The sequence below is a fragment of the Geotrypetes seraphini genome, chromosome 19, assembly GCF_902459505.1.
Source record: "Geotrypetes seraphini chromosome 19, aGeoSer1.1, whole genome shotgun sequence".
Taxonomy (NCBI): Eukaryota; Metazoa; Chordata; class Amphibia; order Gymnophiona; family Dermophiidae; genus Geotrypetes; species Geotrypetes seraphini.
Window position 1 is genome coordinate 26,989,579 of NC_047102.1, and position 27,042 is coordinate 27,016,620.

General features: G+C 43.0%; 1 protein-coding gene across 6 annotated transcripts in view; it reads left to right on the forward strand.

Annotated features, from left to right (window-relative positions):
* The window catches only part of PLEKHA7 (pleckstrin homology domain containing A7), a 437,534-nt gene that overhangs the window by 286,408 nt on the left and 124,084 nt on the right, over positions 1 to 27,042 (forward strand). For all 6 annotated transcript variants that reach the window (XM_033928326.1, XM_033928327.1, XM_033928328.1 and 3 more), the window contains 4 exons: positions 2,784 to 2,884; positions 9,439 to 9,617; positions 10,777 to 11,265; positions 25,572 to 26,100. In XM_033928326.1, coding sequence (XP_033784217.1) covers positions 2,784 to 2,884; positions 9,439 to 9,617; positions 10,777 to 11,265; positions 25,572 to 26,100 — 1,298 coding nt within the window. The remainder of the gene's footprint in view (positions 1 to 2,783; positions 2,885 to 9,438; positions 9,618 to 10,776; positions 11,266 to 25,571; positions 26,101 to 27,042) is intronic.

The following is a 27,042-nucleotide window of genomic DNA, read 5'->3' on the forward strand; positions in this document are numbered from 1 at the left end:
AATGACCCTGGCCTCAATTGGCAGCCAGTGTAGCCCCCGATAGAAAGGAATGGCATGGTCGGACTTTTTCAGGTTAAAAATTAACCTTATTGCTGTGTTCTGGACCAGTCGCATTCTCTGGAGATCTGCATAGTAGACAATATCGCAGTAGTCGAGCAAACTGCACCAGGAGTCTAAAGGAGGAAGAATCTTATAGTGCGTAACTTCCAAAGTGTATGAAAACATTTCCAAACCAGATGATTAGTTTGTTCTGTCATTTATAGGTCTTGATCTATAATAATCTCAGTTGTCCCAGACCTGCCTGAGGTTGAACAAGTTCTTGGAAACCTCTACCAAATTTCTTCTCTGTGTAAGCATGTTTTGTGAATTACCCAGGAAGAGTGAAGGTTCTTTTTCAAGGTGCTCAGTCAGACATTAGGAGTGAACTCACACACAGGAATAGGGTAAATCAGATCCCTCTGCAGATGGGGTTCGCCTTATTTTGCTATCCAATTTGGGGAACTGGATCAGAAACAAACCTATAGGTGCTATTATTCCCCAAACTGGCACCTCATAAAGAGTTCAGATATACAGCCACAGTTGATACACAGTGCATTTTATTTACAGAAGTGAAAAATATTTATGGATCCTATCCACAGGCATCATCACAGTGAAGATTGATAACTTCCATTATTAAACAGTTGCAGCAACAGGGGCAATCAATACAGCCCTATAGGCATACATTCAGATGTATGAGGTCCCAGGCAGAACAGTAAGTTCTCAGTTCTGGAATGAATTCAGCACTGTATGGAAAGAGAATGGAACCAAAGAAACCTAGCGGTGCTTAGATGGGAAGTAATTAGGAAACAAAACTGGTGCTGGACAGACTTCTATAGTCTGTGCCCTGAAAATGGCAAAGACAAACCAAGATCAAATATGCATCACATCATACCTTGTTGGGCAGACTGGATGGATTGAATGCCATCAACTACTGTGTCACCATGGGGCTCATTTTCAAAGGATGGCATAAACTGGCACTTGGATGTCTTAACTAGTCGGAACGTCCAAATGGCATTTTCAAAACTGACTTCTAGACGTCTTTCTGGTCGTTTTGTCTCCAGTGCATCTAACCTTTAATGGGGTGTATTAGAGGCACGTTTTGAGCAGATGGCCACTGAAGGGATGAAAATATGGCCCCACATACTCCCCCAGTGGTCACTGACCATCTCCCACCTCCCAAATAGTTGTATGAAACAATATATATCTGTCTCTATGACATCTACAGATTCTATGGCTAGTCCTAGTAGAGCTGCAAGCAGGTCTCTGGAGTAGCCTGTTGGACAGTGCACTGGACTGCAGAGAAGGAGACCCAGACCCGTATACCACCCTAACTTGTGGTGGAAAGTGTAAGCCTACCAGAAACCCACTGCTATGTAGGTGACACTTGCAGGCATAAGGTCTACTGGGATGGTAGATAGTAGGTTGGGGGGAGGCATTTTGGAGGGCTTGCCATATAATTTACAGGGGTTATGGTGTGATGTGTATCTGACGTCAAAAATCTCAGCTTAAAGGGACCTATATGTTAATAAATTAAATGTGAGGTGGATCAATACCAGGTTAAGCTAGAATTCTAGAACATATCCTAGTCACCTACATTCTGTTATAGAATACATATCTTCGAGGAACCTAAATGGAAGTAGAATTGCTTCCTATATAATGCTGTAAATAGTTCACTACATGGTGTGTGTGCAGTCAATTTTCACGCACAGCTTAATTGTTTAACAAGCCTAATTGGTGCTAATAATTTGCAATTAACAACTCATAATTCATACTAATTGGCACTAATTAAAAATATGCACAGCTTGGTGTGTTTCTATAAAAAGTATGCACCAGTTGTGCGTGAATTTGAAAAGGGAGTATGGCCAGGGGAGGAGCATGGACAGATTGTGGGCATTCCTAGAATTTAAGCATACTGTTATAGAATACGCCCAGTATGTGCACAAGTTTGGTGGAGTGGAGTGGAATGGAAAGGATAGATGTGAATCGCTTGTTTACTCTTTCCAAAAATATTAGAACTAGGGGGCATGTGATGAAGCTGCTAAGTAGCAGATTTAAAACAAACTGGAGTAATATTTATTCGTACAACATGTAATTAAACTCTGGAATTTGTTGCTGGAGAATGTGGTGAAATCAGTTAGCATAGCAGGGTTTAAAAAAGATTTGGATAAATTCCTAAAAGGGAAGTCCATAGGCCATTATTGAGATGGCTTGGGGAAATCCACAGCTTATTCCTAGGATAAGCAACATAAAATCTGTTTTACTACTTGGGATCTAGCTAGGTACTTGGAACCTGGGTTGGCCATTGTTAGAAACAGGATACTGGGCTTGATGGACCTTCGATCTGTCCTATTATGGCATTTCTTATGTTTTCCTTAGCCTTAATGGGTTCGCCTAAAATTTGTGACACACATTGCTGCTTAGTGCGATTCTATAAGGTGCATGTACCTTTTATAGAATCTTGCTAAGTGCTGTTCTAGCCAGCGTCCAATTTTTTGGTGCCATAAATAGAATATGGTTTATATTCAGGGCCTCTTCTATCAAACTGCGCCAACAGTTTTTAGCGCAGAGAGCCGTACTGAATGGCCTGCGCTGCTCTTGACACTCATAGGAACTTTATGAGCGTCGGGAGCAGCGCGGCTCAACGTGCTACAAACTGCTAGCGCAGTTTGATAGAAGAGGCCCTCAGTTTCTTTAGTTCTTTAAAAATGCAGAAATTAATGGTTCTTTTTCTTCTGATTGATCAGACAGCAGGGAAGAGGCTGTGTTGGGCAGTATACCATTGCCGAGCTATGTAATATCTCCTGTTGGGCTTGAAGATCGTATCAGCCGCAAATATTCATTTAAGGTATGGTAAATATATTTCAGACCGAGGCATGAGAAGCACAGGCCAGTTCATTTACTGAGTAACGTTTGCTAATTCATTTTATGGCAGGAAAGCAGGCGGACTGCAGGGCTTAAAATAACTACAGATTTTTATCCTTGAACTAAATTAACAGCAAACCGTCTGTAGCATGCTGTTTAGGAATACAAGGCATGATCATTTCTAGGTAAATTGAATCTTCCTCGTGAATGTCTCCTTGTTCCTATTAATGGTTTCACTGATTCCGTTGCTGTCCTTACCTTTGAGGGTTACAAAGAGCTCATCTTATTGCTGGTGTGTGTAACTGGTATGCACAAAACACAGGGGAAACAAATCCACAGAAAACAGAATAATAAAAACAAGTGGAATTGTCCAATAAGAAAAGGTGCAACAAATAAAGATGTCTCTCAACTCATCTGGACAATCAGGTTATCCTTTATTCTTCCAAAAATACTCGACCCGACATGTACATGTTTCGGCCCTAAGGCCTGCGTCAGGAGTCTGGAACAGCCAAGGGACGGCCGGAAACCAGAGAGAAAACGGCTTTTGTGCTGTGTGCTCTGAAACGTGCCTTGTTACACTGCTTTCTCTCAACCCGGGTGCAGCACCGCTGGCTTCCAATTTGCGGTAATGAAAATCCTTCAGCTCCCTGGTTTTAGATGCGAAGCCAGCGGTGCTGCACCTGGGTTGAGAGAAAGCAGTGTATCAAGGCACGTTTCAGAGCACACAGCACAAAAGCCGTTTTCTCTCTGGTTTCCGGCCGTCCCTTGGCTGTTCCAGACTCCTGACACAGGCCTTAGGGCCGAAACATGTACATGTCGGGTCGAGTATTTTTGGAAGAATAAAGGATAACCTGATTGTCCAGATGAGTTGAGAGACATCTTTATTTGTTGCACCTTTTCTTATTGTGTAACTGGTATTGCAGAAATGCATGAGTGGACATTTTGCAATCACAAGGCTGGTTGTACAAGATGATCCGTTCAAAAAATAAAAAAACTAATATCATGCACAACTCAATATGTGAATAATAGTGCTCAGTGAAATTAACACCTAACACACTGGCAGCGGTACGATTCACGGTGTTATGAATAACATCAGGGCACCACCTACCTACCACCAATGATACTAAATGAGTGAAAATTAATATAAAACATCACTTATCTTGCTGGAATCAAACCTGTGCTGCTACTTGTGACCCAGGGCACGTCACTTAATCCCTCCATTGCCCCAAGTACATTAGATAGATTGTGAGCCCACAGGGAAAACTGCTTGAGTACCTGAATAAATTCATGAAACCATTCTGAATTCCCTTGGCAGAGCAGTATAGAAAATTGAATAAATAAAAAATAAAAGAAATAACCCACTGGTCCCGGAATAAAGTGTGGATTTACAAGAAAGAAGATTAGCAAAGATAAGAACCTAATCTTTCGTTCCAGAACAAAAATGATTTGCTTAATTTTAGCTGTGATACAGTGATACATCCTGTATGTCTGTCTTGGCTGTTTAGAGCACAGGTGTCAAAGTCCCTCCTCGAGGGCCGCAATCCAGTCGGGTTTTCAGGATTTCCCCAATGAATATGCATGAGATCTATTTGCATGCACTGCTTTCATTGTATGCTAATAGATCTCATGCATATTCATTAGGGAAATCCTGAAAACCCAACTGGATTGCGGCCCTCGAGGAGGGACTTTGACACCCCTGGTTTAGAGTGTAAGCTCTTTTGAGCAGGAACTGTTTTCTTCTTTGTGACTCTATACAGCCCTGCATATGTCTAGTAGCACTATATAAATAATTAATAGTAGTAATAGTAGGCCACGAAGCCATCAACCCGGTCCTAGAGCACCCCCTTGCCAGTCAGATTTTCAAGATATCCACGATGAATATGCATGAAAGATATTTGCATAGAATGGAGGCAGTGTATGCAAATCAAGTTTACGCAAATTCAATGTGGATATCCTGAAAACCTGACTGGCAAGGGGGTATTCCAGGACCAGAATTGAGAAACACTGCACTAAGCCAGTGATGCACTGACTCATTTTCATTATGGTTCTAAACTCAGTGGTTAGCTTTAAAATCTTTCTCACAGGATAGTTCTATTATTATTATTATGTGAGCATTTAAAGGGGGAGGAGTGGTTGTGTTGAATAGAATTTCTTATCTCTCTGAGGGTCAACGACAACTGCAAGAGACCAACAGCTATCAGAGAGGTTAGAATATGATCCTTCATCTCAATTTCAGGTTAATAAGAAGGGAATTATATCTGCTAAGGAATGTAAATACAGTGGTACCTTGGTTTACGAGCATAATTTGTTCCAGAAGTATGCTCGTAATCCAAAGCACTCGTATATCAAAGCAACTTTCCCATAAGAATTAATGTAAACTCGGACAATTCGTTCCACATCCCAAAAACTTAATTACCATTAGCGACGCCTCCACTACTGCCTCTGCTACGTGGCTCCTCCAGTTCTCTTGGGGAGGCCTCTGCTGCTATTCACTGCCTCTCAAGTAGCTCTGGGAACTGGAGAGGGGGCTGTACTGCAGGGCGCTCGTGTCACTGCGGGTTGTGCGGGTGGTGATGGTGTGCTGGGTATTCCAGCACAAAAGCAGAGCATCCTGCGGCAGATGCAGATGGGCTCGGGCCCAAGGGACCACATTGATTGTAACTACTGTGGCCCATGGCTGCGCATCCGCCAGCCATCCTGCATTAATCCATCCCATCCTGTCCTAGGGAGGCCATCTATGAAGTTTTCTTGAAAAAACGAAACTTGGAAGTATAAAAAATATGTCTAAATTCAAACTGGGAAAAATCCAAGATGGCTGCCACAGGTGCAGATTTTAGATGAAAAATTAGGGTTATCTTATGGCTCCAGAAAAAGGAGAACGGATTGAGACATCCGGGTTTTACCTCTATTGCTTTCAATAGAAGTAAAACCCAGATGTCTCAATCTATCTTCCTTACTTTCATTGCTTTCAGTTGAAGTAAAACCTGGATGTCTCAATCCGTCTTCCTATAGTAACCCTATGAAAAAATAGCTCAGAAAAATCACAGGAACCCTTAAAAAAATGTTGATTTTAGGATTTGAGAGATGGGGAAGGGTAGGGTATGCAGTGAAACCACTCAAAACACCCTTTTTAAGGCCCTCAAAATTGCTGATTCAGGCTGTCAGCCTGTACTCACTGTGATATGTGCTGAAGGAGAGAGACCAGACAGAACTGAAAACAGCTCACAGGGTGATCCTTTGTCTCAGTGAACTGGAAATCTGGATTTTGAAATCTTCTGACTGCCCTACCGGCCTGACTCACCACGGCCGGAGACCTCTGCCACCCTCTGCCATGCCGTGCAGATGCCTGGTGAAGGAACACAGTCTGGCTCTGATCCCGGGCGTGCCTCCATGGAGCCGCTCAGCCTGCGCTCTACCCACTAGCGGATGAACCTAGGGCAGGGGTGCCAAAGTCCCTCCTCGAGGGCTGCAATCCAATCAGGTTTTCAGGATTTCCCCAATGAATATGCATGAGATTTATTAGATCTCATGCATATTCATTGGGGAAATCCTGAAAACCTGACTGGATTGTAGCCCTCGAGGAGGGACTGTGACACCCCTGACCTAGGGTGAGCTAGCTACCAAGGAAAAGGTTCCTGAGCTACGTTCTGATGTGCAGTCTGTCCAGGGGGCTTACTGATAAGCAGGGAACCCCCTTGAAGCAGGCTTTCTCCAAAGGTCTGTGATCTCTCGCAGTCAAGGATGTCCCCGCAGGGAACCTTCCCAGCGCGAGGGCTAAAACTGCAAACGCAAACTACTGAAAATACGCAAAATTAAACACGAGCAGAAAAGGTCAGCTCCTACAGCCTAGCTTGTAGAAAGAATGACTGAGGTACTGAGACACTGGAACAGTGATGAGGTATGAGGGTGAGCGGTTTAAGTCTTTGAAATTTTGAGGCTTCTTACAAAGTCCTGGCGGGTAGAGGGAAAAAACCCACTGGTCCCGGAATAAAGTGGGATTGTACAAGAACACTATTTGTGTGTCCAAAAAGGTTTTCTTGAAAAGGTTTTATTCCTCCTCCCTGCCCCCCTCCCCCCCCACCAAATCATTGGATGCATGCCAGATTTTATCAGTGGAAAAGAGTGACAACGTGAAAACAGATAAACTTCCTATCCCTTTTTGTTCAGGAGGGGGGCCTACAGATACTTTTCTGGAATTGTGTTTTTTTTTACCTTCACAATGCATTTAGATTTCTATTCAAGTAACTTATTCATTTTAATAATATTCCAGCATCATTCTACCATAACAATTGCGTCACAAAAATCATAATAAGTTTGCAGTTACAAGTAATTTACCCAATGCAACCTTAGACAGAACTGTTCTGGAGACCCTCGATCAATTCTCTTATTTACCATTTGTAATCCAGAACATGTCTTTATTAGAGATAAAGTTTATCATCCTTAGACTATAAGCTGTTTTTTTCCCCTAAAGTGGGGCTAATAAATATCCATTTGAACAGCCTTGCCCAGAACTGTAAACACTACGTGTTATATTTAATAGCAGCAATTATTAAGAAATAAACCTATAAAGTGCAGCACTCCAAATACAACGAGGTTTATGGTTAAGGTATACGATTTTAATGTTGCTTCTGCCATCAAGTGTTGGTCACAAATCACAAAGCAGCGTTTTAAGCTGACTTTAAATATAATTTCCTCCTTTTTAAAATTCCAGCTTTGCAGACAAACTTTCTAAACCAGTGCCTGATGGAAACACGACATAAACTAAATGCAAAATTTAAAACAGAAATGAAATAACGCCACCAGTAAAAATAAAACAATGCAGAATGAGTTTTTGATCAAAAAGCCGAGTTTTTAGCAGGAAGAAAGTGAAGGAGCAAAAGCTGCTTCCTTGCTTTCAAGAAAAATCATGGTTCTTGTTTGAGATGAGAACTCCATATTGACCTCAGTGTTTTAAGCAACTGATCAAAATAATACTGAAAATGTAATTTACCCTGTTGCAGCACTTTCTGCTCCCGATACCATGCAAAAATATGTATCCTAGTGATAACTTATTTAGGGTTGCCATATGGCTCCAGAAAAAGGAGGACGGATTGAGGCCTCTGGGCTTTACTTCCATAACTTCCAATGGAAATAAAACCCAGATTCCTCGATCTGTCCTCCTTTTTCTGGAGTTGTTGGTAACCCTATAATTTCTAAAATGTATCTTAACTAGGGGTGTCAAAAACAGTAAAAGATATAACATTTGTTGTATGTATAATAATGAATGTATATGACAACTTTGTCATGGCTCCAGGAATGCCCGTATATGGCAAGTATATACATAGTATGCCATCTTGTTGCCATACGCTTATGTGCACAATTTTCCATGTTCCAGCTCCAATTTCAAAATGGCTGCCGTGATCTCCAAAGGCAATCATGCGAGACTGCTCCTGGAAGTCACGGCAGCCATTTTTGTTATGGGCAGCAATGTATGAGGATTGCTCCTCCCTTAGCTCACCGTTAGATCTCCAGCACTGTATGGTAGGTCCAGGAGGGGAACTTCATGTGCTCAGCAAGAGGAGAGAGGGAGGAAGGAAGGAAGCAGGATCTCTGCCAGGATTGATGGCAGTGGTGCCAATATAGGGGGGACACCACAGGAAATGAGGTGAATGGAAGGGTTGACACCAGGGGGTAAGAGGGTAGATCTGAATATAAACTGAGAGGCAATTTTTGATGCCTTTTCTTGGACAAAAAGTCTCGGTTTATATTTGAGTATATACGGTACTTTCAGGAATGAGTCCTAAAAATGATCAGTGAAAAAAAACCCTTATATTTGTTATATGATTATTATGCCAATAATATGGACATATATTATACTATAAATACCAGAAATAGCTAAGAAGAAAAAAAATAAAATAAAATAAAAAAAAATTTAAATTGAATCAGGTTGGGCAGACTGGAAGGACCATTCGGGTCTTTATCTGCCGTCATCTACTATGTTACTATGTTACTATGTTATAAAAACAAAAAAATTGACCCTAGGAAATCCACAGAGACGAAAGTCCAAGAGAAATCGAAAAAACACTGTGGAGTAATGATGTTCCTGAAATGGACTTTATTGAAAATTTCAAAGTTCCAAAAGTACAATTAAGCAATCCACATAAAAAAGTAATCCACGTAAAAACCTAAACCTAGTTCGCTGAAAGCGTAAGACCCAACACGGTCCTTGTTTCGGCAAGATAGTCGTCTTCAGGGGTCCTTGAAAGTCCTATAGTAGTAGATACGTGGAGTAACTAGTGTGTGGAGAATCATGAGGAAAGTGCTGCTTAAAACCATTTAAATAGCTGATTATAAACATCAGATGGTATGCTATCAAATCATAATTTAAAAGAAAACCCTCCACAAAGAAGGCCACAAAATAATTATTCTAAGTTTCATAAGAATTGAGCAGCACAGAGAGCCCCAACATCTGCAAGGCGCTTTATGTTTTAGAGTGTACTGTTATTTTTTTTTTCTTTAAAAGGTTCTTCATTATTGATTGATCGTGATCTGTTACAGGCAGTACACACCGGGATGCGCGCGTACTTCCTCAACAAGAGCACGATTATCGGTTCGCAGTCGGAGAATTCTGGGATGCGGACTTACTACTTCAGCGCAGATACACAAGAGGATATGAATGCCTGGATCCGAGCCATGAATCAAGCAGCTCTCCTGCAGACACATTCAGGGTTCAAGAGGTTTGTTAATATCACACTTAACAGATTGGGGACCAGCATCCTGGTTGTTCAATGGAGAATTCCTAAGTTGGATTTGTCAAAATAGTTACAGAAATCAATCTTGGTAAAGAAAACCCAAAATGTTTTATATATAGTATTACTCAAAACCAAATTAGGAAAAAGGGTGACCCGTCAAAAGCGCACAGGACATTGGAGTGCCGACAGTTCCACCCTGACATTCGCGTGCAGGACAAATGTGCACTGCTCTATTTCCTTCCCGTTTGTGCTCTGAGAGGGGGTTTGGAGGGGTTGGGGGGAAAACCCCCTGCCCTATACACTTACAAGTCCCGGTCCAAACTCCAAACTTTCAATTTTACGCTCTGAGGGAACCCCTCCCCCCACTACAATGAGGAGGATGCCAATGTGCACCATTGCCGCAAACATCCGCCCTCCCCAATCCACTTACAATTTCGTCCACAAATGAAGGAAATAGGGTGGGGCGCATTTATCCTGCGTGCAAATGTCGGGGCGGGATTGTCGGCGCGCCAATGTCCTTCGCGGTACTGACAGCGTACCAGAAAAAGATACTCACAAAGCCACTAATCCACTTGTAATTCTTTGAAAATTGACCCTATTGTATTGGGCGGGGAAGAAGGACCGATCAAAGTCTGTTTTAGGGGGAAACGCTCTCCAGGGTTTCAAGACTAAGCTGGACAAGTTCCTGCTACACTGGGACGTACGCAGGTGAGGCTGGACTCATTTAGAGCACTGGTCTTTGACCTGGAGGCCGCTGCGTGAGCGGACTTCTGGGCAGGATGGACCACTGTTCTGACCCAGCAGCGGCAGTTCTTATGTTCTTATGGGATCTTCATAAGGTAATAGATTATGTAAGTTCTGCACTATTGTAACAGGAGAGAAAACAACCTCTGTTGTTTTTTGTACAATGTTTTATGCATGTGTTAAATGAGCTCACAGATGTTTCTTAAGTCGTGCACAGCTGTAAAAGCAGATGCTCCTTGTAATACCTCCAGTCATTTTATTGCATGTTGCTTTGAAGTTTATCTAAAGGTTGCTTAAATATTTTATAGGCAACGGTTATTGACTCAGATATTCGATGTGATAAATGTGCTGCAGAGAGCACCGTTGCACTTTGACTGATATATCTGCAATTTATTTACAGAGACATGGAAATAATGGAATGGCAGGCTGCTCTGCCACAAGCCAACCACCTTGATTCTTATAAGGGCTGTGCTGAGGCTCAAGTTGTCCATAGGAAGGAATACTTTGCGAAAGCAGACGAAACCTTTTCGTTTGGAAATCGCAAAGACAAGAGAAAGGAGAGGGAGAACGAAGAGCGTTACACTTTCAAAAACGACATCCTGGAGGGCAAACCAGGAAAACCCAAGCACTCGGAAGTTAATTTGGTGTACAAAGAGTTGGTGCCCCGGACGTCTCGGTCCCGAACGGCTCAGCCTCAGCCATTGGAGAAGAATGGGACGCTGCCTAACTCGCTGAATGTCGGCGCTAGTCCCGTGCAATACAATGGTACGGATGGATATAAAAGAGGGATTACCCCCAGAGCAACAAATCAAGAGAAAGAGACCCAAAGGAAAACCAACATAGCCCAAGTGGAACACTGGGTCAAAGTGCAGAAAGGAGACCCCAAAAGGTGAGGAAAAGACCAGCTTTTGAAAGTAACACTCAGAGATGAGATACTATTACCATGTCACCTTAATAATCACTCTGTTTCTCACCAAAAGCCATAAAAGTAACAGTCTTTTGTTGTATACTTAAAATTTGTATTTGCAATGTGTTTTAGTCGTAGGTATCTATATATGTCTGTATCTCTATCTATATATAGATATGCATGCCACAAACCACAAAAATGTCAAATACTATATAAACTTTGTAAATGTGGGAGGCATTTTAAAACCATTTAAAATTATGCAGGTGTATGCATGCTCACTGATGGAACTGCTGCCTCTGCACCCAGAGGTTGTGAGATCAAATCCCGGTGCTGCTCCTTTTGACCCTGGGCAAGTCACTTAATCCTCCAGTGCCCAGCTTTGAAATGCCAGAGCCACAAAGAAGCAGTATTCCCTTCCCCTTTCATCAAGCCCAGTATCCTGTTTCCAACAGTGGCCAACCCAGGTCCCAAGTACCTGGCAGAAACCCAAAGAGTAGCAACATTCCAGAGCTGAGATTGTGATGTCATAATGCCTCATTCCACCAATGCCTAAGAGCCAAACTCATCAGTGATGTCACAATGGCTTCACTGTCCTATACTTGACTCACATAACATAAGAATTGCCACGGAAGGTGTGGCTCACTGGTAGAGCTGCTGCCTCTGCACCCAGAGGTTGTGGGATCAAACCCCGGTGCTGCTCCTTGTTACCCTGAGCAAGTCATTTAATCCTCCAGTGCCCACCGCTTTGAAATGCCAAAGGCAGTATACAAGTCCCCTTTCCCCTTATGTAATTTCATATATTATGATTTACATGCCATCATTTCTACAAGTCTGTATGGCTCACAAATGAACTTTTCCTAATAAAATAGGGTAGACATAGCCCTTCTTTCACTATCACTCTTTATAAGGAATCAGAACAAATATAATACTGTAACTATTCATTGTGTACCAAAGGCTTCAGCAAAGAGATGTGCCTTCAATCTTTTCCCTAAATTTTATCAGTGAAGTACTGGCAAATTGTTTTTTTTTTAAAAAAAAGGGTTCCAGACACATTAAGATTTGTGGATCTTACTCTCCCAAGAGCACAAACATCATGTAGGCCCAGATTCTCAGAACAGTGTCCAAAAGTTAGGCGATAGCAGGGCCTAGACACATGGGATCTCTCGAACAGAGAAAGAGATAATGGTTACTGCGGATGGGCAAACTAGATGGGCCATTTGGCCTTTATCTGCCATCATATGTTTCTATATTTGTATCTAACTAACCAATCGGGACACACATTTTTTTTAAGAAATCGATGCGATGAATGGCGCCTATATTGAAGGGCACCATTCACGTACCTACAGAAGCACCTAGGCATGCGTAAGGATGCCAGAAGCCAGTGCGGCCGTGGTTTATGCCAAAAGTGGCCTTAGGCGCCCCCTAGGTGCTTCCGAAGGCGCAAAACAGGGGGCCTTAAATGTAGACTTGTAAAATGCTGGCTTACTTTTAAGGCGCCTGCTTTTAAAAACCAGCCCGCGATTCTATTAATGGCACCGATGCGTGATTGAGACGCGATCGGTGGCCGCCAATACAGATGCCGTTTATAGAATCCGGGCTGTAATATTTTTGGAGAACAAGTTAACTGAAGGATTTTTCAGTCGCAATTCACCTTTTCCCTCTAACAAAAGGTGAATAATTAAAAAGCATAAACTGTTCCAGAAAAGGGGGGGTCGCAAGCCTTGCAGCTGAATTGTCTGTAATTGGAAAAAGGCTATCAAAGTTCAATTTCAGTAGTCCCAAACATAAAATGTTGCAATGAACTAGCCTGCGTAAAAGCAGCGAATGCAACACAACCAAAATGCTCTTCGGTTTACAAAAGCAATTAAAGCGTATAAGAGGAGGTGCCGAGCAGTTCCCTAATGAAGACTGAACATGACATGCCCTCTTGACTTTGATCTTAATTGTACTCTTTTCTTTTTAAAATTGTATTTCCCCCTACTATCCTCTTGTTTTCATGTATGCTACGTCTTGTCATTAACAAGTATGTTAATTGTTCCCCATCTTAATTTTTTAATTGGTAAACGCTTAGAATTTATGATTAGCTCCCATGGCAGCCCTTAGAACATAAGAACATATAAGAACATAAGAAATGTCTCTGCTGGGTCAGACCCGAGGTCCATCGTGCCCAGCAGTCCGCTCACGCGGTGGCCCAATAGGTCAAAGACCAGTGCTCTAAATGAGTCCAGCCTCACCTGCGTACGTTCTGGTTCTGCAGGAATTTGTCTAATTCTATCTAGTGTACCTGGGGCAATGAGGGGATTAAGTGACTTGCCCAGGGTCACAAGGAGCAGAGAGGAATTTGAACCCCTAGCTTCAGGGTGCTAAAGCTGTAGCTCTAACCCCTGTGCCACACACTCCCGCCTAGAAAATAATAAAGGGACAGGGGAAGGGGGTACATACACGGCAGTGGGGGGTGGGGGTCAGGAAGGAGCAGAGGAGTGGAGAAGAGGGCAGGGGAGGAGCACCACTCACCCTCGCCGCACCACTGCAGAGGATCTCAGTTTTTATGTAAAATTCAGTAGAAGCTGGTTCATTATCCAATCAGGACTGGCTTAATGGGTAAACTAGAGCAGTGTTCTTCAAATGCCGGTCCGCAGAAATTTCCTGCCAGTCCGCAGGGCCGGCACGTGCGTCTGGCCGAGACAGTGCTCTTCAATCGCCGGTCCGCGGCGCGATCAATGAGGCGATATCTTCGGGCCGGCTCCCTCTTCCTCAGTGCTGCAGCGCACAAAGCCGTGGGCAGCGGTTCCTATGCATGTCCCACGCTGGAACAGGAAGCCTTCTCTCTGATGTTGCAATGTCAGAGGGAAGACTTCCGGTTCAGGCGTGGAATGCGTGAGGAGCTGCTGCCCACGGCTTTGTGCACTGCGGCACTGAGGAAGAGGGAGCCGGCCCGAAGATAACGCCGGGGGCGGTATAAAACGGCCAGAAGTTAAGGCACAGCATGGAGGGAGGGAGACAACAAAGGTAGGGGGAATGATTTTAGTTTTGAATTTAGTGATTGATTTACATCTGCTGTCTGTTCAGGAAGAAATGCATTAGTTTCTTTTCCTCTGGGGTTGCACTGCATGCAGGGTCTTGAATCTTAGGGGTTCGTTTGTATATATTACTACTTTTAGTTTTTGGCCCCTTATTTGCATAGGGGTTAACCATGTTCTGGTAGGAATGAATGTTGAGAAGCATATTGTGTGCTCTGTATAGTTTAATTTTGTGGTTAACCATTGTGTTGTTAATAAGATTATATTGTTTGCATACTGTATATGAAAAATGAATGGAAAAAATAGTGTTACAATTAGTACTATTATTGGGGCAGGGTCTGGCCCATGACTTAGCCCAGTGTTCTTCAACCGCTGGTCCGCAACCCGGTGCCGGTCCTCAAAATAATTATTTTATTTCCGCCAGTCCATAGGTGTAAAAAGGTTGAAGAACACTGAACTAGAGAGTCACTGGCTTTAGGGAGCCTGAGCTGAAGGATGATGCTTCATTCCATGCCGGCAGCTAGTTCTTTCCTCTAATGTATTTTGCAGGCAGATACATTTTTCTCAGATTTTGTGCATAGCAAATAGTGGCTGTAAATGTATGCATATAGTTTTGGTGGTTCTGTCTGCTGCACATTTAGGCTACACATTTAAGAAATGATCCTCTGTATTTGGACAATCTAATCCAGGAGATAAACACTAAAGTACTTAGTGAACTTTAGTCACAGGAGACCTTCAGATAAGTTTCATTCAACATATGATCCATTCATAATAACTTTGGATTATCACCAGTTCGTCATCAGTCCTCACATTTTTAAATTTATCATCATTTTCACTTTGAAGAAACAAACAGAAGGTACTTCAATTTCCATTTTCAATGGCGTACAAATTTGATTTTCTTTCCCTTTTAAGATAAGTACAGCTTTGAAAATGGAAAATGGAAATTGAAGTGCCTTCTGCTTGTTTCTTCAAAGTGAAAATGATGATAAATTTAAAAATGTGAGGACTGATGACGAACTGGTGATAATCCAAAGTTATTATGAATGGATCATATGTTGAATGAAACTTATCTGAAGGTCTTCTGTGACTAAAGTTCACTAAGTGCTACCCTGTCCCTCCTCCCTCCATGCCAGACTCTGCACCCAGCCCCTCCATACCTCACTCCCTCCCCTACCCTGCCAGGCTCTGCACCCTGTCCCCTCTCCCTCCCTGCCAAGCTCTGCACCCTGTCCCCTCTCCCTCCCTTCCGATGTCTTTCAGGCTTCCACCGGGCCTGCCATATTACTTGGTGGTCCAGCGGTGGGCTGGGATAAGAGGGATCCTTCCTGCCTCTTGTTCCGGCTGACTCTGACAATTTTTACCTCCCTCCTGCTTCCCCCACTTACCTTTCGAATCCCTAGTGGTCCAGCAGTATACTGGGGCAGGAACAAGCTTCCTGTGCTCCTGTCCCATTCAGAACTACTAGCTGAATGGCTGCTGTGAGTTCTCACGGTACTTGCAAGAACTCGCAGCAGCCATTCAGATAGCAGCACTGGATAGGGCAGGAGCACAGGAAACTCGCTTATGCCTTGGTACACTGCTGGCCCACCGGGGATTTGTAAGGCGGGAGGGAGGTGAAAGTTTGTAGAATCGGCCAGGACAGGAGACAGGAGGAATTCCTGCTGACTTGGCCCACCAGGTCATACGGAAGGCCCAGCAATGGCCTGCAACACGTCCGGGGGGGGGGGGGTGGGGGCAGGTGGGTGCTGACCTGAATATAAGCTGACTCCCCATTTTTGGACCCCAAACTCTTGGCATATATTTGACTATATACAGTGCATGTTAGTGTTTTTCTAGGAAGCTTTTTATTTTTAGCTGTACAGATGTACTAAGCAATTCTAAGTATCTGTTAGCAGCAATCATTGTATTTACTTCTGAAAGGTGGAAAGCTGTGCTAGCCATGCTGGAATTTGATCCTGAGCACTATAGGCTGATAAGTTAGACAGTAGGATTACCCTTAAGGCTTACAACACAGAAGGAGAAAGCTTTCTGTATTATCCGAGACTGTATTATTTTTTTTTCTCTATGTTATCTTGTAACACAATTCTAATGCATCCTCCATGCCAAAGTATTAAAAGGCTACAGTCATTCCACTGTTGTACACTTAGATGAACTGGATTTCCGCTTATTCACATTTGCGGCTTTGGGCATTTTTCCAAAAGCAGGAAAAAAATGTACATCTGACAGTTCTCACAAGCCTCTCTTTTCATGGCTTGTGTTGTGTAACCTTTCATCACATAGCTGTTCCTTCATCATACTTTGTCTAGATTTTCCTGATATTCTATGAAAAAAAAAAACAAAGGCCCTCTTTTACAAAGGCGTGCTAAGCGTTTTAGCGTGGATTTAGCGCACGCTAAATCAACGTGTGCGCTAACTAGTGCTGCCCGATTCAGTAAAAAAAAATTTTGATTCGATTCAGCCTATTGAATCGATTTTTCGATTCGATTCGGTTCGATTTTCCTGCCCAATTGGGTGTTTTTTTTTAAATATCCTGGTGGGTTTATTTTATAGCCTCTTCACCCCCTTTGCCCTCTCCTAAACACACTGGCGCTGTGGTGTAAACAAAATAAACAAACAAAAAAGACTTTTCCTCTCTTTGTTAAATCCTAACTCACGTTCGCGGAATAACACCAGCTCTGGCAGGATACATGTTTCAAATTTGACATATTGTAATCACAAAACAGAAAATAAAATTAGTTTTTCTACCTTTTGTTATCTGGTCATTATTCAAATCTTGTTGGTCCCAGGCTCTGGTTGTCTTCTGATAACTTTCTTCTTTCTCCGTGCTAACCATCAATCTTCCATCTCTGTCCTCCCCTTCTGTTTCCCTTCCCTCTCCCACAGGTCTGGCATCTTTCCCTTTTTTCAGCTCCATCCACAGATCCACCTTCTCTCATCGCTCCCTCCTTCCCCACCACCCCAGGGTCCACCATCTCTCCCTTTCTGTTACTTTCATCCCTAAATCCCATTGTCTATCATCTCTCTCCGTCTTCTCTGTTTTAGTCCCATTATTTCTTCCCCCCCAAAGTCCGGCATATGCACGTCTCTTTGAACCCCCCTTCCCTCCCTCCGTGTACTTCTACACCAGGGCCCCCTCCCCTGAACGTCTGCACCCCCGTGAAGACCTATACCCCACCCTTGAAGACTAGCCTGTTCCCCCCTGAAGGCCTGCATATCCCCCGTGAAAGCCTACACCCCATCCCTGAAGACCAGCCTGTCCCCCTTGAAGGCCTACATCCCCTGGAAGGCATGTACCACCCCTCCTGAAGGCCTACACCCCACCCCTGCATGCCCCCCCAAATGCCTACACCCCACCTCTGAAGGCCTGCATGTCCCCCCCTGAAGGCCTGCCTGTCCCTTCTGAAGGCCTGTACCCCACCTAGAAGGCCTGCACCCCCCCATGAAGGACTACAACCCCCCTCCCCACAGAAGGCCTATATGTTTAATCTATCTAAATTCAGCAGCTTGCCCTGCAGAAGAAGATTGCTGGCTCTAGCGATCTTTGTAAACTGCCATAGGTTGTCCGAGTTGTCTTCTCTCTTCTGCGGTCCTGCCCCTTCTCTGACATCAGAGAAGGGGCAGGACCATGGCAGAGAGAAGACAACTCGGACAACCTATGGCAGCTTACAAAGATCTCTAGAGCCAGCGATCTTCTTCTGCAGGGCAGGCTGCTGAATTTCGGTAAATTACTGCGGGGAAGCCAGCACTAGCGGGGAAGCCACTTCCCAACTGACCCTCCCCACTCGCCCTCTAAAGCAGGAGCGGCAGGCCAGCAAGAGGCAGCGCTGCTGCTCCTGCTTTAGGGGCGAGGGGGGAGGGTCAGTCAATAAATCGGGAGGCCAATTTTTTGGTGGGGTAAATCGATTCGAATCGATTCACCCGAAGTGAATTGGTGAATCGATTCGAATCGTGAATCGGGCAGCACTAGCGCTAATGCATCCATAGGATAACATGCATGCACTAGCGTTTAGCGCATGCTAAAAAGCTTAGCACACCTTTGTAAAAGAGGGAGGAAATGTTTATACATGGTGCACTAATGATCCTGCTTTGCTGTATAGTCTGTATCCTAATTCAGTGACCAACTAAAAATATTTTAGTACAATATACCATTCACATGCATTATACATATATTCATACATCTAGCTTATTTTGTTGTGGGGTTTTTTAACCCTACAATTTCCTGCTAAAACAAAATTGTTATGGGTTGGGCCAAGATTGGATAAACTCCCTGCTTCTATCACACTGAAATCAGGCATTTCGCTACACATCGAATCTTCTTCCAGAGTTCTGGGTATTATCTTAGACTCATCACTCACATTTCATGAGCAGATAAACTCTTTGGTGAAAATGTGCTTTTTTTTAGCCTGCATATGCTGAAAAAAGTTAGATTCTTGTTCCATCAGGAACACTTCTCAGTGTTGGTACAGTCCACTGTGCTTGCTCAATTAGACTACTGTAACTCTTTTTTATTTGGGTATCAAGCAGGGCAGTTTACAACGCCTTCAATTGATACAAAACACGGCGGTGAAACTCATCTTCGGTAAACGAAAGTACGATCATGTCTCTCCTTTATTAAGAAAACTTCACTGGTTCTCAATCCGTTTTAGAATTCAGTTCAAGTGTGCATGTGTTTTTAAACTTCTGTATGGAATATTTGACCCTTTGGTCCCTTTACACTGGAATACTCTCAGATCCTGCTACTTGAGGAATACACAGAGATATAAATTGTTGTTCCCCTCTTTCAAGGGAATTAAATCTGTTGGGCAGCTTAGTCAGTCCTTTGCTTTTAAGCTGGTAGAGACTTGGAATAATAATAATAACAGCTTATATACCGCAATACCGTGAAGTTCTATGCGGTTTACAAAAGATTAAGCAAAGGTACAAATTGACTGACTTCAAGAGGGGAAGAAGAAAGAGAAGTAATTAGACAGGAAATTCATTGTTGAGGAGAAAAGTGATCAAAAGGACAGTAGGTCGCTATTGAGAGGAAAGAGATAAGTGGATCAGTTGTCAAGATGTTTTAAGAACAGGTGTGTTTTTAGACGTTTCCTAAATTCCTCATAAGTAGTGGGCGAAAGCAATTGTTCTAGGTCTTTACCCCATGATGTTGCTTGGTGTGAGAGAAGGAATTCATGGTGTTTTTTCAGTTTGCAACCTCTCACTGGGGGGGGAAACGAAGTTGGAATGTGAACTTCTCTTGTGTCTGTTGGTTGAGAAGGAGAAAAGGTCAGTAATGTATTTGGGGGCAAGCCCGTGTAATGCTTTAAAGCAGAAACAGGCAAATTTGAACTTTACGCATGCCTTCATCAGCAGCCAATGTAGCTGCCGGTAGTAGGGTGTCACGTGGTAAAATTTTTTTAGTCCAAAGATTAGTCTGAGTGCCGCATTCTGCAACAGTTGTAGGCGTCACATATTTTTTTGGGAAATTGCCAAATAGGCAATGTTACAGTAGTCAAGCAGGCTTAGTACGAGGGATTGGACTAGGATTCTAAAAACCGATGAAACAAAATAAGCTTTAAGGGATCTGAGTTTCCAGAGAGTGAAAAATCCCTTTCGGATTAAGGAATCTACTTGGTCTTTCATGGTTAGGCATTGATCCAGAGTTACACCTAGTATCTTTATGGAGGGCTGGATAGGGTAACTAAGGTTATTGATACAGAGGGATGATTTAATGTCAAGTGGATGTGGTGAAGCAATGAAAAAAGTCGTTTTATCTGAATTAAGTTTGAGCCTAAAGTTTGTCATCCATTGTTCCATCATGTTTATAGCTTCTGAAGCTTTGGGAATAGTTTCGGACACAGAATTGGTGAATGGGATGATAATCGTAAAATCATCTGCATAACTAAATAGTTTTATCCCCAGCTGGGTTAGCTTCCTCCCCAGTGAGGACATGTAGACGTTGAAGAGCAATGGGGATAGTGGAGAGCCTTGGGGCACACCGGATGGATTGCTCCAGGTGTCGGAAAGCTCATAATTAAAACGAACCTGATAGGTGTGGGATATAAGGAAACCACGAAACCAGTTCAGCACCTTATCCCGGATACCAATGGCATCTAGGCATTGCAGCAGTTTCATGTGGTCCACTAGATCAAAGGCAGAACTCATATCAAATTGCATTATCAGGGCATTAAGGCCTTTACTAAACAGTAGATGCAAATTGTCTAAGATAGCCGCAATTACTGTCTCCGTACTGAATAATGGCCTAAAACCAGATTGAGTTTCATGGAGGAGAGAGAATTGATCAAGATAACCCATCAGTTGGGTGTGAACCAATCCCTCCATAATTTTTATAATAAACGGAATGGAAGCTACCAGTCTATAGTTGGATATTAGGGCTGAGGATACTTTACGATTTTTTAGAATTGGGGTTATAATAATGTGACCATTATTAGAGAGGAACTTCCCATTGTTTAGGTTGTAAGCCAAATATTGCATCAGTGATAATTTAAATTCTAAAGGTGCTGCTTTCATAATTTCTGGGGGGCATGAGTCCAGAACGCAATAGGATCTAGAGTATGGACTCCCCTACTCTGTTAGACTGATAGGTCAGCTACAACGATTTTGTAAAGTCTTCAAAAAAAAAAACTTTGCTGTTTTCAAAATATTTAAATGGTTTATCTATGGAATCAACTAACTAACTGCATTGTAAGATCCATTTCTATGACAGATTAACTAATCTCTTTTCTTTTACTAATGCTTATTCTGGTCTTGACCATGTGTAAACCATGTCGAGCTCCGTTGAGAGATGATCCGGTATATAAACTGAAGACTAGATTAGATTAGTTGGAGCCAGAACTAGCATGCATATAGCACCATGAGCCTTCATTTGTAACTGCTTGAAGATTTTCCTCTTGTTTTAATTGCAAAACGATGCTGTGGGTGGTACGTCACGAATACGGTCCTACCAGCCACAGAAATGGACCAAGGTACCACAAAGATCAGGTGATGCTACTAAAGACAAAAATGTGGAACCAGTTCCTGGACTTCCAAGAGTATAAAATTTTGAAGTTTATTAATTCAAAGAGTATACAAATATATCACAATTTTAAAAGACAAAATTATACAATATAAATATGAATAGTAGCCAGACCCTTCACAGGCCGTGTTTCGGCTTCATAAGCCTTCCTCAGGGGTACTTCAAATGCAGTAACAGACAGGAAAGTTCTTGTTTTAATTCCTTCATTCCCAGCTGGGCTTGCTATTGTAGTACCTTCAAAACAAGAGGAGTTTATAATCACTAAAGCCTATATCTATATTAAGGCACTCAAAATATCAAAAACCAATCTAGGTTATATTTCAAAAAAACTTCCGTTCACATTAGGTGCCCTAGAAGAACACACTCTCGTTACATATACTCGTGTGTGAATATATGAAGTGGTCAGAACCCAAACCACCTGCATGCGAGCCGCTACAGAGATTTATTGGGGGCCGTCATAACACTTCCGTGTCCCCTTTCCTTGCACAAACAAACATACAAAGCTGGAACAAGCTTACCCGCTATGATGCGGGCACTGGCACTGGCAGAGCTTATAGCAAAGCAGGCAAGAGGAAAAGTCCCGCAGCTTCTGTCTTTGTTCAGAGTTCTGGGCAAGGGAACTGGAGTGGGAACCTTGAGAAAGCCCTTAGAACCACACGGGCGAAACATGTTGGTGATTTGGTGATTCTACCCCCCCTGAATAGCGTCTATGGCACAGCTAAGTACTTTTAGTACATATTTATTTGAATAGGTTAAATTATTTCTTAAAATATCTAAAAAAATTTTCTACACTGGATCCAATGACGAGTGGGAGCATAAAGCCCAGCACAATGAGAGAGTTTGAGTGCGTGGTGGCCCGCTGAGGACCAGTAAGATGTATAAATACTAGAGAATGAAGTATGACAAAACTGTGGGATAATGTCAGACAGTTAGAAACATAGAAAGATGACGGCAGAAAAGGGCTATAGCCCATCAAGTCTGCCCACTCTACTGACCCACCCCATTAAGTCTGAGTGCAAATCACCCAGTTCCTTAACTTGACTTTCGTAGGGATCCCACGTAGATGTCCCATTTATTCTTAAAGTCAAGCACTTTGGCGGCCTTGACCACCTGCTCTGGAAGCTTGTTCCAATGGTCCACCACTCTTTCCGTGAAGAAATACTTCCTGATGTCCCCAGCTGAGGAATGAGGATCGGTTCTCACAGCAGCTCCGCAGAAAGGAGCGAAGTCAAAGTAAAGTGCACCCTGTGTTCACACCGTCAAAACCATACTGTTCCGCTCCCCTCTACCCAGACCTGAGTTTTGCTGAAAGGCGTCTTCAGGAGGGATGGCTGAAGCTGGGCCTCATTTATATCCACAGCAGAACGAGTGTGAGGATAGCCCCGCACTGGCGCAGCCAGGCCTGGGTAGAGGGGAGTGGCTCCCATGCAGGTGGTTTGGGTTCTGATCACTTCATCTATTCACACATGGAGTATATGTAACGAGTGTGTGTTCTTCTAGGGCACCTAATGTGAACGGAAGTTTTTTTGAAATATAACCTAGATCGGGTTTTGATATTTTGACTGGCTATTGTGGTGACAGCCATCGGGTTGGGTTGTGCCCCAGGGCTCTTCCTGGAGCCTTGTAAGTATGGCATTAGGCATCGTTCTTGAGCAGTGATCATAGCCCTCTGCCCTGCCTCAAAAGCACTCCAGCTAACCCAGGGAGCAGAAATCCCATTGGGATCAAAGTAGGAATCTTCCACAAGGCACTCTACAGTAACGTTGTAAATGACAGCAGATAAAGACCTGAACGGTCCATCCAGTCTGCCCGTTAGTTATACACTTACCCCTTGTGCCATTGGACCTTGGGCTATAGATGTTTAGTGAGTTAGTTAAGTATTACAGCTGGCTTGAGCATGTATTTTGGTTTATTTAATTATTTTTATACTTTCTTCAAGCCCAAAAGCTATTGAAGCAGTATGCTTTCAGGTATGGTAGGCATTTTTCTGTCCTGGAGGGCTCACAATTTGAGTGTGTACCCCAGGCAATGGAGGGATAAGTTTGGCTTCTCTAAGACAGAGGTCTTCAACCTTTTTCATGTGTAGGGCCACATTGTGAATATGAGAAAGCCCTGAGGGCCACCGGGAGGTTTCAAGCTTGCATATACTACTAACTTTGTAAACCATCTTCACTACCTTGTTCAGACTAGGTATTAAACATTGAATATTGATTCTACAGCACATCAAGCATATATTTTTAAAACTCACTTTATTTTAAGTTGTTAGCAGTATAAAGTTCTATAAATGAGATACCTCAGTAACATATTTAAGAGATTGTTTGGAACTACTATGTCAAGTAGGCAAGATTGATATTAATGCATTTGCAGGATTTGAAGAGCATTTCTTCCAAGTGTTTGAGGGCCACAATGGAGGACTTTGGGGGCCGCACGCTGGAGCCCACTGCCCTATGATCACAAAGAGTGGGTTCCCAGTCTGCTCCAGTAACCAGTCTGCTACTCCACTTTGTATTCAAACTGCCAGAAAAGTATCAAACTATACAGTTCTACTTTAAGTTATAATCATTTCTAGTGTTGTGTATGGTGCAAATGTTTTAGCACACAGAAGCACAGCATAGGCGATGACAACCAATGGAATGGAACACTTTATTGGATATCACAAGGTGACTCGACACGAGTCATGTTTCAGCCAGAGCGTTCTGTTATCCAAACATGTTCCAAACGGTTTTGATTTCCCATGACAATTGGTATTTAGTCTCTATTGGAGTGCAAACTAATGAACCTGATAATGGTGAATGCGGCCTCTGGATGAAACACGACTCGTGTCAAGTCACCTTGTGATATCCAATAAAGTGTTCCATTCCATTCCACTGATTGTCGTCTCCTGCAGTCGTCTCCTGCGCTGTGCTTCTGTGTGCTTGTTTTTTGTGGAGGATTGTTTGTCTTCTGTTTTCATCTGCAAATGTTTTAGCATACCCATATTAACTAATGTTTTGAATTACCGTATTTTTTTGCTCCACAAGACACACTTTTTCCACCCCCTAAAAGGGTGTGGAAATGTGGGTGCGTCTTACGGAGCGAATACACCTCCCCCCCCGCCCCGGTACCTTTTTTTACCTGGCGTAGTCGGTGCTGGACAGCTGCCTTTCTCCCTGAAGAGTGGTGCATAAGGCAGGAGCGCGCCTCTTGCGCTTCCTGCCTGGTCCCACTCCGTGATTGGCTTGCCGTCAGTTCTTGTGATTCATGAGAACTGATGGCAAGCCAATCACGGAGCAGAGCGGGATCAGGCAGGAAGTGCAAAGGTTGCACTCCTGCCTTATGCACCACTCTGCAGGGAGAAAGGCAGCTGTCCAGCACCGACAATGCCAGTTAAATAAAGGTACTGGCGGGCATTGGACTGCAGGCTTCCCAGCACCAGACGCACCTATGTGTAGAGGAGGAAAAACCAAGAAAAAAAATTCCGAACCAAATTTCTTTTTTTCATGGTTTTTCCTCCTCTACAGGTGGGTGCATCTTATGGTCCGGTGCGTCTTATAGAGCGAGAAATATGGTACTGTTCTTTAAAGAATATATAAGTAGATTGGGGCAGGGCTTGACAATCCTGGGTACCACTCCCAACTCTAGAGAAGTATTGAAAAGGTCAGTCAGCGGAGCCACTAGAACTTCCCTAAATTTCTTCAGCATCCTCGGAAGTACCACCATCCGACCCCATTGCTTTGTCTACCTTTAATTTAGTTAGCTCCTCATGAACACAACCCTCTGAAAATCAATCAGGGCCTACCACTCCTCCATCCTTATTCACATTTGGAGGTGGAGCAGTATTTTAGTGTATTTTTTGGAAGGGTTGCTGAAACTTCAGACATGATATGCCAAGTGTGTTGAACTTAGATGAATATGTGGAATAACTTGTAAGTTTCATGACTTCACGTCTTTTCCTTCTTGGTTGGGCTGAGAACTTTTCAGTACCCCCTCGTACATGGTCTTGTGTAGGCATTCCTGGGGATGTAGTTTGACTGGAGCTGAGCCAGAGGTATAATATGAGCGTTGACTAAGATGTTAAAAGGACTATGGGATATCAAACAACACATTTTAGAACTTGTGGTCTTTTCTTTATGTACTTTAGATTGATTTTGTTAAATAGTTATTTAGGCAATTTGCAATATTTATTGTCTGAATTATTGTTTTGTCTTATAAATGGCACTCCCTATATTTTAATCAAATTCATATTGCAACGAATGCTTTTTTTTCCTTCCTAGCCTTGCTTCCGATCATACCCTAACACGTCATGCTCCCAATCAAACGTTGTCATCGAGTCCTGAAAACTGTCAAACCTTGCCAAAGAACACCAGACAGTCTTTGGGGAGTTCACCACCACCACAAAATCGCAATTTGCCAAGTGACTATAAGTATGCCCAGGACCGTATCAGCCATTTTAAGATGTCTAATGAGGATCGTAAAGCTTCGAAGGAAGGCACTGTGTGGCAGCTGTATGAGTGGCAGCAGAGACAACAGTTTAAACACGGCAGCCCCACCGGCCCACTTTATATAGGTTCTATTGATTTTATTGACCGTGGGAAAGGACGAAGTTCATTAGATGTTCCTCGTTCCATCTCCATTCCCCCATCTCCTTCTGATATTCTTCTGACAGCACCACTGAAAGCCTATCCACCAAAAAGGCCACACACTCCTGCAGAAAGGGTCACCGTTAAACCTACAGAGGAGGAATGGAACGCGAACACTAATGACACTGGATCACCAAGGAAAATGCAAACCCAAACTCTTAAGGTAAGGCATTTTGAAGTGGGTCTCCCAAAGATTTATCCAAAGAAAAACTTATAGAAGGTATACTGTTGATCACTTGGGCGAACATCTTTGAAATGTTTTTGGTAGTATAGAGCGCCTACAAATTTTTACAGTATCTTTTTATAAATATTCCTTTTCTGTGGATTTCACACAGTACTTCAATAGTGAGAAATTGAGTTTGATGTTTCTGCATTCTTGTTGTGTCATCTGTTCAGCTCTTTATATGGAGGTACAAACCCACATTGAAATCAGAAGCCATTCGTACTATTACTTTATGTTAATATATTAAAAAGCACCTTTTCTCTCTCTCTCTCTCTCTATTCCTCTTTCTCTCTCTCTCTCTCTATCTCTATCGCTCTCTCTCTCTCTCTTTTTCTCTCTCTCTCTCTCTCTCTCTCTTTCTATTTCTCGCTCTCTCTCTCTCGCTCTCTCTCTTTTTCTCTCTCTCTCTCTCTCTCTCTCTATCGTTAATTTTTATTCTGTGGTTATTTCAAATTTGCTTGCAATATGTTACTGGTTTTTTTCCATGTGGTTTTTCCACAGTTATCCCTGCATCAACCCCTGCATTCAAGTGAGAACTAGATCTCCCACAAAATTTAGGAAGTATGTATAAGAGTGACAGGAATTGAGGGAAGCTGGGTTGGAATTAAAAACAAACCAAGCAAACACAAAACAAGGGAAAACTAACCCCCTTTTGCAAAGCCACACAACAGCAGCCCTGAAGCCCTTGAGATCCTTGTTGGCTTCAGGGCAGTTATTGTAGCAACCCGCACTAAATGGCTTTGTAAAAGAAGTCCTAAGACCTAAATCTGAGGTTGCGGATTCTCTCTAGATGCAGCAGAATAAACTGCACAAAATGAGAACAGAAAAGGTGTACGTGTACATCTGTTGGTTATTCGTGTACCTTCTTGGCCAAGCACTAGT